At 39.4% G+C, this 20,626-nt stretch overlaps 1 protein-coding gene across 2 annotated transcripts in view; it reads left to right on the top strand.

Annotated features, from left to right (window-relative positions):
• LOC115235814 (protein split ends-like) overlaps positions 1-19,879 on the top strand; it is a 36,922-nt gene extending 17,043 nt beyond the window's left edge. Inside the window, exons 9-15 of one of the 2 annotated variants that reach the window (XM_029807852.1) lie at positions 9,847-10,158; positions 10,457-10,836; positions 10,943-11,227; positions 11,607-12,066; positions 12,304-14,543; positions 14,674-14,858; positions 15,196-19,879. In XM_029807852.1, coding sequence (XP_029663712.1) covers positions 9,847-10,158; positions 10,457-10,836; positions 10,943-11,227; positions 11,607-12,066; positions 12,304-14,543; positions 14,674-14,858; positions 15,196-15,949 — 4,616 coding nt within the window. In that variant the 3' untranslated portion in view covers positions 15,950-19,879. The remainder of the gene's footprint in view (positions 1-9,846; positions 10,159-10,456; positions 10,837-10,942; positions 11,228-11,606; positions 12,067-12,303; positions 14,544-14,673; positions 14,859-15,195) is intronic. The other variant, XM_029807842.1, reaches the window with a different exon arrangement.
• The last annotated feature ends 747 nt before the right edge of the window (positions 19,880-20,626 follow it).

Below are 20,626 nucleotides of genomic sequence, written 5' to 3'. Positions count from 1 at the left end.
TTCCCTACTCTTATCTTGTCAGCGGTTTCGATCATCATTCTTATGAGGACACCGAGCAGCATCTGCATCCATACAGTTTACGCTCCTTCGAAAAATTAATGTCAAATGCCAGATGAATTAAAATCATCAACTAGAGTTTTTTTTTTCTTTTGTGCGAGATAGACGATAAGAAAATGTATCTACACACGGTTCTATATTTTTTACCTAGCAGAAGGGCAGTTGTGTTAATGATTTTTAAGAATATTGATTTTTAATTTTTATATTGCAAATATAATTCAAATCTTATTCAGTTTTTTTTTCAGTACATTTACAAATTTGGTACTTGGAAAGGTTCTTTCCTTTGTAAGAATGAAAAATATTAAAAAACACTTACAATGAAAAAAATTATTTTAGAAAATTGCACTAAAAAATTTTTAAAATATTTTCTTTATCTGGAATTTTGAACACAAATATCTGGAAGATTAGGGCATTTTTTAGAGTAGACATTCTGGATATAAACCAACATTGTTTCTTTCACTCTATCTCGCTCATCTTCAATAACCGTTGACCAAGTCGATCGCTATTTTTCACGATGCGAAAAATATATAAACAAGTCTATAAACAAGTTCGATCGTCGTCGGTGAGAATCCGTCCTCTACCGGGGGTCCAGAACGGGGACTCGGCGATTACGCACATTTCCCAGGAGGCCGTTGTTTCAAACCAGAGCTAACAGAGGCAGTTTCCCCTCCTTCCGCGCTTTTCGCCCGTCTGGCTGTCGTGTTCGACCCCCTTCCGCAACATCGTCGTCGCGATCAGCGAGTATCGTCGAGATTGTCATTGCAATAGCAATCAAACAACGTCGAATACAATAGAGAAGTAAAACTTTTCTGAGAATGACGTGTCATGCAAATATTTTCTTCGCGGACGCCTCTGTCTACAGTCCCTATAATATAAAACATGTAAATTAATAATATATTAATGATAATAATTAGAATAAAATAAAAATATAATACAAGTATAGCGCATAACTATAATTATATTATATTATATAATTATTATGTATAATAATAGTAATTTTTAAACATAATAATATCATCAAACACAATTCATATATATTATATTATATTCTGTTTGAAATTATTTTTTTAAAATGGATTTTTGTTTAATTGGTTCGTCTGCCATTATCAACGATCACTTTAATCGAGAAAATGGAAATTCGCGCGCGAATAGGGCCCCGTACCGGAAATAATCGTAGCGGCGAAAGAAAGTACACAGGGGGAGAGGAAGAGGGCTCATGCTCCCCGGGATCGTCTCTCGAGGAGACGAAAGAACGCTCGCGGTTTAATGCTTCCAACGTCGGTCGAGACAAGCTAAGCAAACACTTTTCGCGATATTACCAGACCCTGTGAGCGGACTTACCGCATGTTCTCCGCCGCGTTTCCGCAGCAGCTCCCTCTCCTTCTCTATCCCCTTCCTCCCATCTCTACATCTTGCCCATTTGGCTCTTCGTTTTCTCCACGTATAAGGAAATAAATAGTTGCTATTCGGCTTATTTATTTACTGTTTTATCGACTCTCTTCGAAATAATAATTTCTCGTCATAATTAATTGTGCAACAATAATATAGAGACTAACATCTAATCTTTTTTTCTAGTTTATATTTTCTTATAATAAAGCTTTATTGGTAAAATTCTATATTTTTTTACGCATATTTGGATGGTAAAAAAGATGGTGCGGTACAAAAAAGATCTCGAGATCAACATTATTATTCATATTCGTTGCAAATGTTGCTGTGTTTCTCTTTTTCCAAGATTGTTCAATAAGTTGATTGCATTATATAGTTCTTCACTATAGGAAAATGAATATATTTTCTAGAAAATGAATTAAAAGCGCTTTAATTGAGAAAGACGGAGAGAGAAAAGTAAAACTTGTTTACTTTATTAATTAAACTTATTTTGTGAACTGAATGACTTTTTCATAAATTTTTCCTGTAATATAGTGCACGTAGAAAACATTCTATTTTAGTAGAAATAGCAGATGAAAATATTGTGCGCGTACACGCATACAAATGCTAATTTTCCAACAATTTATTTAGAAAGAAATAAAAACGCGCGCTTTTCTAGATAATTATTATATTTTACACAGGGAAAAAGAACATTTAAAGATGAATCGGATCCTGAATATAACTATAAAAAATAATTTCCAAACGTTAATGATAATAATGCGATAAAGCTACACGCATCTTTTCTAAAAAATTTTTCTACATTTATATCTTTGTGGAGAGACATAACAGATCCACAAGTTGTATCTGTCTTCTCCCTCCCCCACCCCCTTATCAAATAAATTACATATGTGACATTTCTGGACATCTGATCTCGCGTATTCGCGAACATCTACCCCAGATTTATTTACCGCTCTTAACGCCCGAGAGAACGTTAACTCAATAACACACAATTAAATGACGGCTCGCGCTCGCCTAGATCACACGTATGATAATCGCAGAGTATAGTCATAGCAAATTGCTGGGAAAATTAAATACCCGGGGATCCGTCATGTATCGGTCATTTGGCGGTGGTAGCGATGACGATGGTAGCAATGGTAGGAAGGGTGGAGAGGGAGGGAGGGGGGGGGGTCAGTGAAAACCCGAGCGCTCGCGCACCTAGCACGAGCTAATTAGCGTCTTGATTTACTTAATCCCAATTAATGCCTCCGCTATGCTGTCTCTCTCTCTCTCTCTCTCTCTCTCTCTCTGTCTCTCTCTCTCCTCCCCTCTCCCCCTTCTCCCTCCTACCTGCCCATCTCCTCTCAACATGTTCTTGTGTGTACTATAGGCGGTGTGCAGGGGCGTTCTCGTTCAAATTCGTGCACGCTTCCGCTCCGCAAATACGCCGGATTATCCACGTGTGGATACACACGGTACGGCTAATATACCGAGAGACTCCTCCGTATGCGTACCGCGCATACCTGTACGAATTAACTGCTGCTAAGCGTTGTAGGTTCCTCTCGTCCGCTTTTCTTCGCCGCGTGATTATTGTCCGCTTCGCGTAATTGCACGAATAGAGCGAGGAGCGTATTTGCAGAATCGGGACGGTAGAGTAAGTAACGCAGAGGGCAAAGGTCTCGATGCGATGAATTTCATCTCGCACTTTTCCGTTGGCAAACAATAAATTCTTGAATGCAGTATTGAAGTTATGATATGAAAAACATGTTATGTATGTAGTAATTCGATTTTTGCTTCTCTTGTTAAGACTAGAAATAATGAAGTATATTCCAAATTCTATGTCAATTTATTTTTTATAATCTGTATTAGGGTTTTTTTTTTCTATCTTTATAATTAAAACTGATATGTAATATATTTCCGAATTTTTTTACATTATCTTTAAATTATTTCTCGCTTTTTATTCTCATCTTTATAGAAAAAAAAAATTTCATTTTACTATACTAGTTACATGTTGAAATCAAAGTAATGAAAAAAGTGAATTTTATGAAAAAAATTTTGCTTGTTACGCCAAATAGCAAAATATCGAATCGTTGATGTAAGATGAATTCTCACAGCATCAGCGCGCGATTGATCGATACTCTATCGGTGATGTACTTTACATCGTTCTGACGACGTATCATGGTGGGCTAATCACCGTAATTCAATCAGTCGACGAGATGTTTTAAAAGGTCGCGCGCACGTGGAGAGGATGAGACCGGCGGTCTCTCTCATCATCAATGGTAGCCTTTCGCCCCCGCTCATTCCCGTCACGATTGACAGATGTTATTTACACAAGTGGACTGTGATCCAGCGGCACCCAAACGCTACAAGCAATCCCGTATTTGCACGGCCTATTCCCTGTTAACGATAATCGCGCAGGTGGCTTGTCAAAGAAATGAGGGAGGCTGTGTTACATCTCGCTCGGAGATACAGATATATATTTGTTTACACGTCTAATTTAATTGACGGTATTTCTCCATATAAAAGCATCGACAATTTTGTTTTGGATTATTTTTCAAATAAAAAGTTTATCATTTTAATTTTATTTTTTAATGAATTACAAATATAGTTTCTAACGAATGCATTTTTATACGCATACAAGTGATGTTTAGAACAAACGATTCAACAATGTAACTTATTAAGGGGAGTGGATATCTTTGAATCTGCAAAAAAAAAATGACTGCGATAAATCATTCGTGAAATATAAATAAATTTACTATTTAATGTTAATTTTTACATGGACTTACGAAAAAAAAAAATGAGATACTTAAAGTTGAAAAAGAGTTTGCTTATTAAAATATATAGAGTAATTAAAAATATTTTTTTTGTTTTACCACGATTTCTCAAGAAGATAGATATCAAGAAGTTTTTTTAAATTGTTCGTAATTAATTTCTCTGTTGAACAAATTGAACCTAAAACTTATCAAGAAAATTTACTTTGTCAATTGTCATTTAAGAAATTTTTCAAAAATCGAAAATTGTTGAAATTTTTTTTTTTTCGCCCTTTTGGCAATAAATCTTTTGCTTCTATTTCAGAAATTAAATCAATAAAGAAATAATTAAGGAAGAGAATGTTGGTCGTGTCTTGAAATTTTGCGTGTAAATCATTGAATCGTGGTAAAATCAAAAAAAGCTTTTTTTTTTTATTACACTATATATCTTAATAAACAAAATTTTTTACAAATTTCTACGATTTTTTTATTATTTCATTTTTTTTGTGTAAAATCCATGCAAAAACTAGTATTTTAAAATTTAATTCTACTAGAAATTTATTTATATTTGTCGAGTAATTTGTCGCAAACCAGTAATTTGTCGTAAACCATTCATCGCGCTAATTTTTTTGCGAATTCGAAGGCATCCACTCTCCTTAAAGGTAGGATAAATTTCCGCAATTCTGCTGGAAAGAACGCGCGTCTTTTTTTTACATATCCTGTATATCGAACCGTATCTTTTTTAGCAACAACGAGAACCGGCGGAGAACAACATCACGGTGAATTTGTGGCACGTATTACCGCATCCTCGCGCAACCATCGGCCGGTTCTTTTTATTCGGGACGTCGCGAGTGCAGCGGTGGAAGATCGCGAAGAATTGCGCGTGTTTGTTTTTAATCATTCTCACTGGCGTAGAGAGGAGAGCGAGCGTAAATCTCATAAATACATAAATACAAAAATGTCAGCCCGGAGCGAATCCGCAGCGACCGCCGCGGGCGGCGGCCTCCCTTTTTAGTTTGCCGTACCGTTTGCTTTTTAAACTCCTCCGCTTTTTCTCTTTCATACAAATCGTGTCGATCGACACGCGTTTTTTGGAATCGCGTGTTCCAAGAGGGGGGAAAAAAAAAACTTTGCCATGTGGATGAACGGATTTACTCGGATTCTCATGATCTCGATCGAGATAATTACAGCATTATTATGATATATTGTTAGTGATAATATCTGAAACATAGAAGATGCTAAGAAGAGCAGATAATTGTGGTCGATCGGAGAATCGTTAATCGAGAGAAAGATTGCTTTAGGAACTTAGGGAGATCACCCAAATCAAAGGGAATATTTTATTGGGCATATCCTCGCGAGAGGAAACGAACGCAATCACCCTTGGTCGACGGTAAACACTAGTTTGTGGATTTTCCACGAAGAACGCACTCGCTATTTAATGTATGATCGTTTAATGTATGCGTATTCCGGGAAGATCTTACGAATAGTCACACATGTAGTTACGTAAACTGTCCCGCAAGATCATGAAACGGAAACGAATTGTACGAATAACAATCTACATGTTACGAGACGAACACGTTCTCGACATGGCCTTTATAAAATATTCAGGCTATCCTTTTTGTCGTCAACCAGCTTAATTAGCAGGTAGATAATGTCCACTGTTCTCGCGGCCGTATCTTTTTTTCAACGGATTTACCGTTTGAATGAGGTTTAACTTCTCGGCTTTTGTTTCCCCGAACGAGGGTTGAATGAGGGTGAGAGGGAAGGACGAGAGGAGAAAACGTCAGTCATGTTTCTGCGCGCGATTCGAGAAACAGAATATTTCCGAAGACTTTCGAAACGTTTCTACTTTTATTCGGTCAATTTATTCGAGGATATGTGGTATAAGGGACAATGGAAATAATAATTTTTAATAATAATCAACCAATTCGATCAATTATCGTCATTCTATCATCAATTAAATCTGAAGTCATTTATTAAAATGTATTTAGTATGAATTGAGTTTTTTTTCAAGTATCATCATAAACGTGAAAAAAGTGGTTTTTTCCTGGAGTTTTTACATTGATTTAATCTCTTAACAAATATCAGTGTCGATAAGCGTTTCATCGGAAAATTTGATTATTTCTCTATACTTCTTTCCCTCCTCTGACTTTTTAAATTGTGAATTATAAACGCACACAAGATTCCGCATTTCGAACTTAATTTACTCGAAACCACCCGTTACCAATGGTGAGTTAACTCGTTTTAACCCATCGGCCAACTGCAATATCGCGTAACTGCGCATGGGTTCTCTATTGAATGGGCTCTTGTATAAGTTATTCATCACGCGTTTCATCCAGTTTTAACTCTCCTTTACCCGCCTCGGTCTGCTCTCACCCTCCTACCCTCCGTATAGCGTATTACTTTGAGTGTATGGGGAACGAGCTTTACGAATTATTCCACGTGACATGCGCGTTATCGCGTTATTCTGTGGATATATTGTATTCGCTTTGTACTTTGGGTCGACATCGGTGCTCTGCACGTTTTTGGCGAGACGAGTTCGAACGAATTCCAAGAGAAATCTCGTTAAAATGTCGAGGATATGATTATTAAAAAGAAAGAATACAAATGTATGAGAAAAATAAAGAGAAATCTATTTTATATTATAAAATAATATAAACTTTTGAGAATAAAATATGTAAAATAAGAATCTCTTTGTATATAAACTTTTTTTTGTCTCGAAAAAACTCTTCTTTTAAAATTCGGAAGCTCAAACATAAAAGAAAAACGTAGACTAGACATATTAGCATTATTAATATGTGTGTCAGTTTATTTTATTTTTTAATTAAATTAAACTTGTCTCGAATATATCCGCCGCCTATTAAATTGATTTGTAATTCAGAGTAATATAAAATTCCCACTACATATTGAGATTGAATATTACACGTCGAACGTACACAGTAAGAGAGATGCGAAAAAATCAAAGTACAAATTTTTTATATATTACAAGGATGCGTATTGTCGAATAATCAAGAACTGATATCCGTGATACTACTTACACAGAGAGAAAGAGAGAGAGAGAGAGACATAGTCAAAAATTTCCAATGCGGCGCAGTATTCTACTTTAGGCTACGGGATATCAGCCTGTCGATCGCGGGGAAAGGGATGCTCGCGAATTACGAGAGCGATTTTCTCTTGCTCTCGGGAATACCTGTCAATCAGTGTCGTGGATATTCTCGCACGGCATGTTACTCTCACCTCCGCTCGCCGGCGACTCTTCCAATCGGTGCGGTGGTATTCGTAGGTAGATAGATATTTGTTCTCGCTCGCTCTCCCTGCTTGGCTCTTGGCGATCGTTGCACAATGTCATTGGTAATTCCGTGTCAACAATAATCTCACGTACAATCCGAAAGATACGCGGCATGTGGCTCGTGTGACAGGTCACCGGAGAGCGGACGCGCAGCATCCGCGATTTATCGCGACATACGAGTTTTGAGAGAGAGTGTGACAGAGAGAAAGAGAGCCCAAGAGTATCGAATGCCAAATAATTGGCACAGCATCAAGCGACCATCGTTTAATTCCAAATTTTCGTTGAATTAAATTAACTGTAGAATCATCGTGACACGTACATTTCCATCTTATTAAGGACACTCGTCAAACATCAAATGTTACCTCTTTGTATCATTATTTAATCCATCGTTTGCTTTTGCATTCGAATTTTCGTAGAGCTGTATCTCGCGAAATAATTATCTCATAAATGTGACAATATTTTATACGTTTTGTGAAAGATTATTGAATTTTATAATTTATTTCGTCTGAATGTGTTGCATATTTATTTTTCCGTCCGGACAGTTGCGATTATATTAGGTACGCGATGTCACATCTCGCGATAATTGTCGACACGAGTAAATTTACGCAATTTTGCGGAAAAAAGGGAGGAGCGGGAATTATCAAAGCGATCTTACTTAGAAGCGAGCGAGCGACGTCCACGTTTGCGCGGGGCTAAGAACGAACGGCAAAACTTTTTAATTGGGCGTCCTTAATTAGCCGAGTAATTATACTGTTTCTCGCTCCGTTTCCGTTGCGCCAACTTCTCTCCCCTATCCCTCCCCCTCTTCTCCCTTTAACTCCCCTCGCTTCACCCGTGCTGCGCCACTCGCGTTTTCACTCGAGTTCTGTTCGCGGATTCGTGATTAACTATATTTACTCAATTACATAGCGGATAAATGCGAGTACCTTCTCTAAATAGCCGCCGTGCAACGCGTTGTACGTTTATTTTCGCGCAAACACATTTTATCGAATGTCGTTTATCGACGCTCGAGTTAACGTCCCCGAAAATGTTGACTCTTTATGCTAAAACATCCAAATACCACCAGGATGTCTACACCTTGGAAAAACATGGAAAAGAAATTCTCAGGGATTTTTTTTATACTTGGAAAAATTAGGAAATTCTCATGTAATTTTATTGGTACTCAAGGAATTTTTTTTTTTTTTTTTAGATTCTCTTTTCTATAATTTTGCTCTTATATTGTAAATAATCCATCGATAAGCCAAGTTGTGAATGAAATATTCAAATTATATTATAAATATATATCTCTATATATCTCTGTTTATATATTCAATGTCTTAACAAAATATGCAGTACATATCTTTATTGCAACTTTTAGTGATAAAAAATGAAACTGTTATGCAAGTGAAAAATATTTATTTTACGAAAGTTATTCAATTTAGAGATGCATATGTGTATTTCTTATTAGGATTCTTTCTATTATCGATTAAAAACATAGATATTATATTCTTTATCTTTTTAGAAGCCATTTTAACTCTAATAAGCCCGCTTAAATTGATGCTCTTTAAAGGAGCGAACATTTGAACAAGAAAATATTTATTTATTAAATTTTGTCAAAATTTTATTTTCAACTTTTGGCTCTAACTGCACAAAATGCCACATAATCGAGCATTATCAGCACGTGCTCGTGTCTCTCTCTCTCTCTCTCGTTTTATGTATATCGCGATCAGCACGCGCATTTATATTTCACGCGAGCCGCAGACATGTAGTCATTTTAATAGACAACCCCTTTGACGTTTTGGCGACGGTGTGCATCATATCGCAATTACACGCCCGATAGAATCTAAACACACGACGCGATGTGTGGCTGGCACCTGCATATCGCTCGTCGCCTTTTATATTTTATTCGATTCTTATCGCGACGTATCAGCGCGAAACACATTTCCGATTCGAAGCGTTCTGTCACGCTGGATTGAGGAATCGTTGTATTTTCATTTGGAGAACGCGTAATTGCGATTGCAATTTTATCGAAATAATGCATTTCCGAATTAATTTTTTTCTTTATTATTTAAAGTCGCCTCGTGTTTTTAGGTCATTAACAATCGAAAAATTAAAAATATAATCCTTTAATTATGAAGAAATATATAGTGATAATATAATAATTCTTTAATATAATAATGCTTTAATTAAAATTATGATATCTCGACCGAGCGCGATAATAGTTTAGCTCGAGAAGCTAATGTCAGGGTGTCTACATCATGGAAAAGGAGGACTCTTTATAAGTCTCGCTCTTTTTATCTTCTCATATTTCTTTGATCACTTTTTCAAATTTTATAAATTATATCACACACAAATTTCTTTTGTAAACATTATTACTGTTCCTATATTTGTTTATTATTGTCATTTCAGAGAGCGGCAGGCAGATAGGACCTCACGCTTGCACAGTGTGTCAAAGCGTCGTCGAGGGTAGCGCGCATAGTCGCGCATTGCCGCGCAGCCAGGCGTCACAATATGGTCTACGGGAGGACCAGGTGCCGGTTGGTGCGCGCGTCTGCAACACCTGCAGATGCAAGGCCGTCCGAGGACGTTACACCACCTGCCCGTTGCCCGGTTGTCCGAATTTAAACAGCTCCAAGTCCAGAATAAAACGGCTGAGAGCGTTGCCCTCCAAATGGCTCGATCTGCCGCTGGAGATCCGCGAGCCGATCGCTCAAGAATTCCGTGAGTGTTTTATGCAAATTATTGGAATATTTATATATAGACATATACATATAGATATGCTTATTATAATGTTTATAGTGTAAATTGATTACTCCATTGCAATACGCATGTTACGTTAATTATTACATTATTATTTAATAAGTATTTTATTATACATTTATTATATTAAATGTATCAGGGTGTCTATATTTCCTGGAAAAAATATGGAAAACCTGGAATTTTAAAGGATTTTTTTTTGTACCTGAAGAAATCACGGAATTTTTATGGAATTTCTTTTTTATGCAATTGTTTATTTCAGAGATACCGAATAATGCGACGAAATGCTGCTCGGCTTGCTTCAGCCGTATATCGCGTCGACTAGCGCCGCATCTTACCGGTGGTACCGAAGCATCCGAGGATGGCGCCGATGCGATGTTGCGTCAATGGACGGACGAGGAGTTGGAGCAGCTCCGTAAAGCGCTTCGAGAATACGGCACCAATTGGCCGAAGATCGCCGAACAAATACCCGGCAAGACGAGTCAGCAATGCAAGAACTATTATTTTGCTTACCGAAAAAAGTTGACTTTAGATCAAGTTGTTAGCGAATATTATACATTGTTGGGCGAGGAACGCAGGCCGCCGTACGTGACTGATGAGGAAGAGAGCGGAAGTAGTACGAGTAGTTGCGACGAACTAGCCGTAAGTTTGTTTTTACAAATTATGAAAAATTTTTTCAATTTATTTCCATTTGATGTCTATATATGATATGTTTTTTTCTCTTTTCCATGTTTCTTTTCTTCGCCAGGTTCACGACTCGAGTGACACCGCCAGCGCAGGAAGTCCAGCGACCACCACCATGACGGGTAGTAACGCTGCGGTGATACCGAGCAGTGGTCCTACGGCGACATCCTCATCGTTATCTTTCCAGCGACCTAGCGAGCTCGGTTCGTTGGAAAAGCTCGGCGAAAAAATCTCTGACATAACCGTCGTATCACTTGTTCCGCCTGCCGGATCGTCCCATCAGTCTTCCAGCGGTGGTGCTGCGGTTACATCCGGTGGCGCTAGGGAGGATTATGACAGCTCTGCCACGGTAAGATGAAACTCTTTAGCTTTCTTCTCTAAGTTTTAATTTGCCTTATTGTAGATCGTACAAGAACGTCTTGTAGTCATCGCAGTTTGTTTTAAGTTTCTATACCACATTTAATCATGCAATATTAAGAAATATATATATACACAATGTACATCACACATATTCTAAGATGTATTGAATTACAAATATATATCAAAATAATCCCAAATTTCCTAATGCCAATATAATTAAAACATCTTCTTTATAATATTTTTTGAACACACACGCGTTAATTTTATCGTTGACGTTTTATAATAATATATTGACGTAAAGAAACAAATTACGAAACAATATTTTTGCACGATAGGGCCGTCTGATAGAGGTGCGCTAATTGTTTCAGGAGACAGCGGACGAAGGTCAGGGAGGTGCTGATTTAGATAATGGTAGTGTTGTGGTGACTATGACCGCCAGCGGCAACGCAACATCGTTGCAACAACAGAGCCAGCATCAGCAACCACCACCAGCCACAGCTCATTCGCCTCCTTCAACAACAAGTAATTCAAATCCTCTCACTGTCAAGGATCTCATGTTGGGAGTCATCGAGATGCAATTAAAACGCACTCCCAATAGCCCGGCCGATAATGGCGGCTCATCCGCACCTAACAGTTCCGGTACGCCGACGATATCCAGTATCTTAAAAACAGATCACCGCAATGACATAACATACGTTCGCGGTTATAAACCATCCTCGAGTATGACGAACACGGCGTTGCCCAATAGAGATACAAATCTGGCAACACTCTCTGTTGTATCGGGACCTCATCATGGTCATCGATCCGCTCCTAGCCCGCAGCAAATCGGTAAGTCTATTAATATCATTATTTTTTTATTTATATTTTGAATATAAAATCAAACTTCTTATAAAAAACATGTTAAAAGTTTTACTTGCCATGCCTGTTTTTGAAAGGCATTTAAATATGTAATGTTGCACTTAAAATGAACTTCAGAAATGTAATCGATCCATTTTTTTGTTCTATGAATGCTTTACATTATTCGCGGTTTATTCCTAATTCATGCTTCATCTTCTCTCGCTTCAGGTCAGATGCAAGCTACTATTACTCCTTGCCCGCCGGCTGCGCCCAATAGTCAAGCTTCATCCTCGGATCTTCTTCCTAAGGAAGGTTTGGTTGTCATGCAAGTGCAGCAAGCGCTCCGAGAAACAGAAGGAACGCTGGATCTGAGTATTAAAAAGCCCCGGCTACAACAGGACTACAATCATTCGATTCAAATTCACAAGCCGCCGACGGTCACTCTCTATCGACCGGAACCGCCGCCGGGAGCGTACTATCATCCTCACACTACGCCTCATCCCGAACAGGGACGTAACGCAAAGAGTCCGCTAGTTTATGCTTCGACGCCACGACCACAGGCATCCATCACGCCGAAGATGAATAAGGTCACTGTGCCGCAAACACATCCCAAACTGTCGCCAAAACTTAGCAGTATGAGCACGCCGGGACACAAAGGTGGTTCCATCACGCATGGCACGCCTGTGTCTACGGCGCGTTACGAGGGTCTGCTGCGACAAATGACGCCACCCGGTAATCCGCCGGTGAGCGGCGCCTCTGCGAATGTCAGCGAACGTGGTGGTGGTGTCGTCAACGCCAGCTCCGCCGGTCCGGGAGCGCCGAAAGAGACCGGAGGAGGCTCCATTACTCAGGGTACACCGGTCCTTCCGTTTGCGGTAGACAAGCGTGGCGCGCCCATATACGACTATCATCGTACTATTCGACACTCACCCGTCACGGGTAGTGGCAATGTGCCACCACCTCCGCCGGGACAGGGCCCTGCGAGTCAATCGGCGTCGCCAGCCGTGGTAGTGAGTCACGGTGGCAGTCAATACAACTCTTATTCCGCCGCGGGACGGCCGCCGCCTAGCTATACGATGGAACAGCAATTATCCAGCCGACAGATTATCATGAATGATTATATCACCAGTCAGCAGATGCATGCGCGCGCTCGTGGCAGTGGTAGCGCTGGTGCATCCGTTACTGGCGAGATGGCGGGTAAGAGCGAACCGCCACCGCCACCGTCGTCAACTCTCTATTACGCTAGCACGCCACCTCCTCCTCCTCCGCAGACGCATACGCAGCCGCGACAGGGTGTTATCCAGAGGCATAATACACAAAAGCAAATGCATTATCCGCCACAGCCACCGATTATGGATGCATTTTCCAACTTGGTAGAAGTGGCTATTAAGCAACCTACTTTGCCGGTGCCACATCCTCACGGTCATCCGACTGCGTCTGGAAGCGGAGGTCATGAGGGTCTCGGTAAAACGATGGCGGATCGTCTATTGGCTGACCGTTATGACAACAACCGCGCGTTTCGCGAACAAGAGATACGGATGCAAGAGCATCGTATGGCCGAGCATAGGCTCGCGCAGCAGCATCAACGTGAGCGAGAGAGAGAACGCGATATCGTTCATTTGCGGGAAAAAGAGGAACATCGTTTGCATCGCGAAAAGGAATTGCAGCAGCTGGAGCATCGTCTTGCAGTACAGCAGCATCATCAGCACCGTGAGAAAGACTTCCAACAGCAGGAACACCGTCTTGCGTCGCAGCGGGAGAAGGATATGCACGTCGAGCACACCCGTCTGCAGATTCGGGAGAAGGATATTTCGCACGAGCATCGGCTTATACATCAACAGCGAGAGAAGGAGATCCATCAACAAATGGCGGCCGCCGCGCAACGTGAGAAGGAACACGAGCACCGATTAGCCGTACAGCAACGCGAAAAAGAGATACAACACCAGGAGCAAAGACTCGCTATTCAACAACAACGTGAGAATCCTCACGTTGTTGGATCTCCGATCCAACAGCACGCTGAGCATCGTCTGGCTGTGCAGCAAGCGCATCGCGAACGGGATCTGGTGCATTTGCACCAGCAACAGCAGCAGCAGCAACAAATTCAGCAGCATATTCAGCAGCAACGTATAGAAATTGAGAGAAGACACATGGCTCAGTTGTTCAGAGATCAACAACAGCAGCAGCAGCAGCTCGACCGAGATTCGTCGAGATTATTAAGCAGCGGATTCTCGCAGTCCTCTCGGCTTCAGCAATCTCAACAATCTCAACAGCAGCAGCAGCAGCAGCAATCATCATCGCGACAGAATCAATCTTCCAATCAACAACAGAACGATTCATCGTCGACTCTCACAGCTGCCAGTCTGATAGATGCTATCATAACACATCAAATTAATCAGGGCGTTGACAATGCTAGTGCAAGTGGATCCTCGACTAATCAGCCGACACGTGCTGGCGATCGCCTTTTCCAGGTATAGATGAGCATCTCTCTTGTTTTTTCAATTTATTGCACGACCTACATTTTATTTCATTGCGCTTTATTACCAATTTTAAGTGAGTTCTTACATTGCAATCTCATTTTTTCTTTATTTTGTTTTGTAGGGATTTCATCGCGAAACTCCGCAAGAACCTAATGGCATAGCCCATAGTCCTGCCGGTGAAGGAAGTGGCGGTGGCGCAAGCGGCAACGGAAGTGGCTGCAGTAAAGCGATGACTCTCGGCGAGCATGTTGAGCACATTATATCTAAGGATTATGGTCCACCTCATTCGTCGTATAGACCTTACGGGTAAGTTTAAAAAAATTCATTTTTTGATTGGAAACATTTTTTTGACTAAGAACAAATTGCTAAGTTTAATTAAGCACAATAAATGCACAGCTTTCTTCTAATGTGATTTATTTGGTCTTATGAATTTTTATTTTCTAGAATGTGAATTTACGAGAAGTCCAAATAAAATTCATAGTTTCAATTCTTGAAAGAAAAGAGAGAAAGAGAAGCTTTTGTAGATTATAACGATCTCTTTTTTTTTTTAACCGCAATACAATTATTTAATTATTTGCTAGGGAATATATTCTGCAAATAATGAGAACCTTCTCATCTTTTTTCTATTTTTTTGAAACGACAGATATCCAATCTCCGAGGATCAATGGAAGAGACGGAAACATAATGAGCCAGATTCAGTAAAGACCGGGGACGAGCGTCAGATAATACGCGTTGCGCAGCAGCAACAACAACAGCAGCAAACGCAGCAGCAGCAACAGCAGACGCAGCAGCATCAGTCATCGGGAAAGCAACAATATCATTCGGTCGAGCCACTTTCGCCGCCGGAAACAACCGCCAATCACTACGGACGTCGCTTCTACGAACCGAGCACTGCCACATCCACTTCCGGAACTCCCTCCAACAAGCCGCATCAAATATCGCCGTTCGATTACGTGAAAAACAAGATTGTTGAGGTGATGCGCACCGAGGATGACAAGGCTGGCGGCTGTGGCGGCAGTAGCGGCGGCGACAACGGCGCGGGCTCCGACCGAAATGGAGGCGGCAATACGGTTGTAACGACCGAAAAAGATGAAAAAGGAGCGGGGAGCGTAGATAGAAGCCCATCGGGTAATGGCGGCAGCGGCAGCGGTGGCGGTGAGATGGTGATCGATGACACGGGAGGGTCAACTCGTGAGCAGCCACCACCGCCACCGCCCGCGCCGGCAGCCACGACTACCTTCTATCCATTTAGCGCATTAGGAGTTCACACTGGTCCACCGCCGGCCCCGCCACCCGCCTCCGCTACGTCCGCCTCTGTGACAAAATCGGAGCAAATGCAGGCCGAGCCGGCGCCCTTGCTGTCCGCGCAATACGAGCCGCTCTCGGATGAGGATTGATAGTCTTCTGTAACCGCTCAGCGCTGTAGCTAGACTATTTTACGCTAGCGACGCAAGCTAGCACGATGACTACTGTACGGCTACTACAGATATTACGCAGAGATGCAGGTGACAGATGACGTTTTCTAGGATAATCATAGGTGATCATCGGTTGAACGATGATTCATTATATTGGACGATTTATTGACGCTCTATGGGCTTTACTCGCGAAAGTCACACTGCGTTCTTATTGATCGCCAAATCCTAATTTAATTTAAGAGACTTTTTCTTTTTATATATACGCATATATATAAAAATGTATGCATATGTGTATATATAAATATATATAAATATATATCTATATAAATATATATATAAATATATATCTATATAAATACATATATATTTATATACGTGTATATATTTATGAGAAATCACGATCTCTCCAATGAGGTAAGGGGTGCAGAAGATTACATGTATGATGTTTTAAATGAAGAAATCGCATAAATGTATATATATATGTTGTTATTTTATGAACTCTTTGTAATTTCATTGTATTTTTAGTCGGAAATCATTCCCGCGTTACGCAAAGAGAAGCGAACACATTTACGAAACAAATACTGATTTTATTTTGCCTTCTTATGGTGTTGCGCTGGCTTTCAGTTGAACATATGGCGGCGATTAGTTTTATCCACTAATTAGTTATTATCGCGATGTGTATATATATTTATATGTATATGTGTGTATATTGTATATATATTGTATATACACACACATATATATATGTATATATACATATATACACATACATACATACATACATATATATATATATACTTACACACACACACACACACACACACACACACACATACACATACATACATACAATTTATAATGCCGATATGGATACTAAATATGTATAAATAAATATATATTGTGTCACCGTAAACAGGTTACATTTTATCGTCGTGATCTTAACGGGCTCGTTTTTTTCTTTTTTTTTTTTAATTCTCGTGATTTAATTACACACGTATCGAATTTTAGTTTAGGGAGAGAGTTTTGCGGACGCGATAGTTCAAAGGAGAAACTACCGAGAAAATAAAATCGTTATACATATGTAATCGTTAAAAATAACGTGCGCCTATATATATGTATTTTCCATTTTTTATGTTTTTCGATACTTGCAGATGCATATGTGTACGTTAGCGTTTGGTGTCGCGAAAGAAAAAAAAGAGAGAAAGAGAAAGAAAACGAATCAATTGAAATTCGATACATCTATTCTTGTTTCGCGTATGTACTAATATACCGAGTGCGCGAGGCTTTAGTTGTATGATCGAGGTGAATTATTATTTTTTACGTTGACTTGGTCAGTCCGCGCAAGAAGAAATGCCGATATTCGCGTAAGCATTCGATCTGTGGAATATCTAGGGCTATATATGTATATATATGTCCCATGTTCACAATACAGACGCTTCTTTTGTATATAAATGAGAAGTAACATGTAATCGTTAAGCGGTAATGATATACAACGCTGATGAGGGCGTGCATGTTTTTATTTGGAATGAGTCTGTGATGTATCTGGGATTAATAGGTTCAACTGTGTTACGTACCAGTGCAAAGCGTAGCCTGTAGTCCGAACTAAGAATGAGAGGGAGAGAGAGAAAGAGAAAGCGTGGGAGATTATGTCAAGTTTCTCAAAGAAGATGTCGTACAATGTATTCTGGTACAATTTACCAGAGGGAATCGAGAATCGATTTAGCGACGAGAAATTTACTTTCAAGATCGTTCTCTTCTTGGTAAGGTGGTTTTAAGAAAACGGAAAAAAAATCGTAATGATAAGTGTTGTACATAGTATATAATATTAATTTCTAAGTTGAGCAAGTAATATGGCTAGATTATATCCGTACACATGCTATCGTATAAGGAGTTTAGGTTTAGCGATAAATCGACGTAGCTAGCATTTAGGGGTTTAGAACAGCCACGAACTGATTTTAAGGGAAGAACTTCCTCCCAAACTATGTTCTCTTATTAATAAATGACAGCGAAACATATATATACAGGCGAATTAAAAATTGATGGAATTATCATTCACAAAGCGAAATTCGTTGTAGATTTATTTCATCTGTGTTTTAAAAACGCATCCGAGAATATGTACGTTTAAACTATCAAAATACACATACATACAGAGATAAACACGCACATACCACACAAACACACGTACACATACATACAACACACGCACACGCGTACATGTTTACATATTTTTTATACAGCCTAATTTTATACTTGTAGCTTCAATTGTCTTGCGATCCGCGCCTTTGTTTCTTTGTCATTGCGAAACGAATTCTTCAAACATTTGCGACAATTGTTTCAGAATTTGTTTAACGTGCGCGATTGCTACTATCGTGTTATTCACCGCATCTGCCGGATTCCACCACGATTATAATATATATTCCGCATTGTTTTGCGCGCGACTGAGATATCAAGACTCTACAGAGATTCACTGTACAAAGACGACTGCCTCCATTCGTACGCCGGCGATCGGGCGATCATTCTCACTCGTACTTTTTGCTTCTCTTCGCATCCTCGACCATACAACGAGCGAATATATTCTCAGTTATATAGATTCTCTCGTCTTTTATATTCTCTCTCGTCTCTCTTTTTCTCTCTTGTCTCTCTTTTTCTTTCTCTCTTCTCTTCTTCTTTCATCTTCTTTAGCGAAGGGGAGCTCGCAGCACGCCGATTCTTTTTGTCCCTTGCATGATAGGCCAGTCGAATCGGTAGGTCTCAAAGACATCACCGTGTCATATAAAGACGCGTATTTCTACGAGGATCTTTCATTGTACAAAATAATTGCCGAGGTCTGACAAAACTGTCGAATGCTTCCAGAGTATATAGGTGGAGACGGATAGATATCATATATGTACACACACATACACACATACCACATACTGCAGAGAGGCGAATTAATCTAGTTAGCCTGAGACATAACATTCGCAACATGTAACAACGAGACAGCCGATGTGGCTCGATCTTCGTACTTCTTGCTTAGAGGAGTGTCCTCGGCGTGTTACGTTTCTTCTCCTCCTCGTATAGTACCTGAGCGACACACACATATATACTCTCACGTACACAAGATTACATACCTTCGTTTAACGATTGCACCCCGAAGAGGTGACGCGAGTCCAGTGTCCAGTCCAGTCCAGTCCAGTCCAGTCCAGTCCAGTCTAGTCTAGTCCAGTCTGGACTGGGCTCGACTGGACTGAACTCGCATCACCTTCCAATAGAAACTGCACCCGAAAGGATCCTAAGAAATGCCTCAAATATTTCAAACATCCGAGAGATGATATCGCAAGCATTTGGAATTGCATTGCGTTTTATAAAATGCCTCTTTCCTTATCATTTCTCGCGTGTATCTATGTTACATTCTTTAAGTATGCTTAGGTCTTACAGGAGTAACATTGAGCACACATTGAAGTTTGCATGTATACATAGAACGCAAAACATATACACCTACATAGATACATATAAATACACACACAGGCGCGCGTGCAGAGGGTGATAACAAGACAAGGTCCCGCTTGAAGAGAAAAAAAATGATCGGCGTGTACATATGATATACATATATGATGTAGCAAACTCCCTTTCGTTGATATATATATAAAGAGATCTTTGAAATATCGGGGCTTTCATCGGGTCGATTATTACGGGCGATTTTTCCACATTTCTCAATAAACTCTATCGTTGTCTTTCTCTTTCACTCTCTTTCGCGAACCCAAGAGATATAGCAGAGAAGGAAAAGAACTTAAAGGATTTAATGGCGATCTATAATCTGGCTTTATCGAGCATTTGAGGAAATCTTATAATCAAGAAGTAAATTGTTTTTTTTTGTCTCGGAAAAATTATTACGTATTATATGTTTGATAGCGCATCAATATATATATAAAATAAATTAAGAAATTAATGATATGATTCTCTTATGAAAAATGCAATTTAAATTCCCCGAGTCGAGTAAGAACCATCAGACAGTAAATTTCAAGGAAAATTAATTTTTCTTGAAATTAAATAGTTTTGCACAGGGCAGAAATTTTTCTTATTGCGATACCATGTGATTAAATAAATCTCACTTTAAGATTCATTTTTAATAAATTCCCTCCCCGTATCTTTTTAACGAAACATAGATTAGAAAAATATCAGGACAGAGACGCTGAACTTGGAATTTCTTTGGACTTCGCCCCGATCTTTTTCAGCATACGTTTCTTTAATAACAATTATCTGTTTTAATTACTTATGTTAGTGTGAATTTATTATGCATCAGTACACATTAATGCATTAAACCGAATTTGCTATTAGAGAGTTTTGACAAAAATTAATTTTCCATGAAACTTACATACTACCCCATATCCGCCTGACTCTTATTGGTCCAGAGTATTTGAATTTTATAATATATTTTCAAAATATATAAATATAATATAAAACTATATATGTAATTATAATCACATTTACGTTAATCAGAAATATTAGATCGATTTTCTCGAGTGTTTGAAAAAGAGATTTTTGATCGCATTTGTGATTCTTTAAAGAAAACACTTGCACGTGCAAACGATCTTTGGTACGACATAGTACTGTATAATAAGAGAAAGAAATAGGAAAGAAAAAGAGAAACATCGATGGTACTTTTCTTAAAAAGAAAAA

Source organism: Formica exsecta, unplaced genomic scaffold (genome assembly GCF_003651465.1).
Source record: "Formica exsecta isolate Colony F162 unplaced genomic scaffold, ASM365146v1 scaffold11, whole genome shotgun sequence".
Classification (NCBI taxonomy): Eukaryota; Metazoa; Arthropoda; class Insecta; order Hymenoptera; family Formicidae; genus Formica; species Formica exsecta.
Note: the sequence above shows the minus strand (reverse complement) of the source record. Positions and strands in the feature narration are given on the sequence as shown.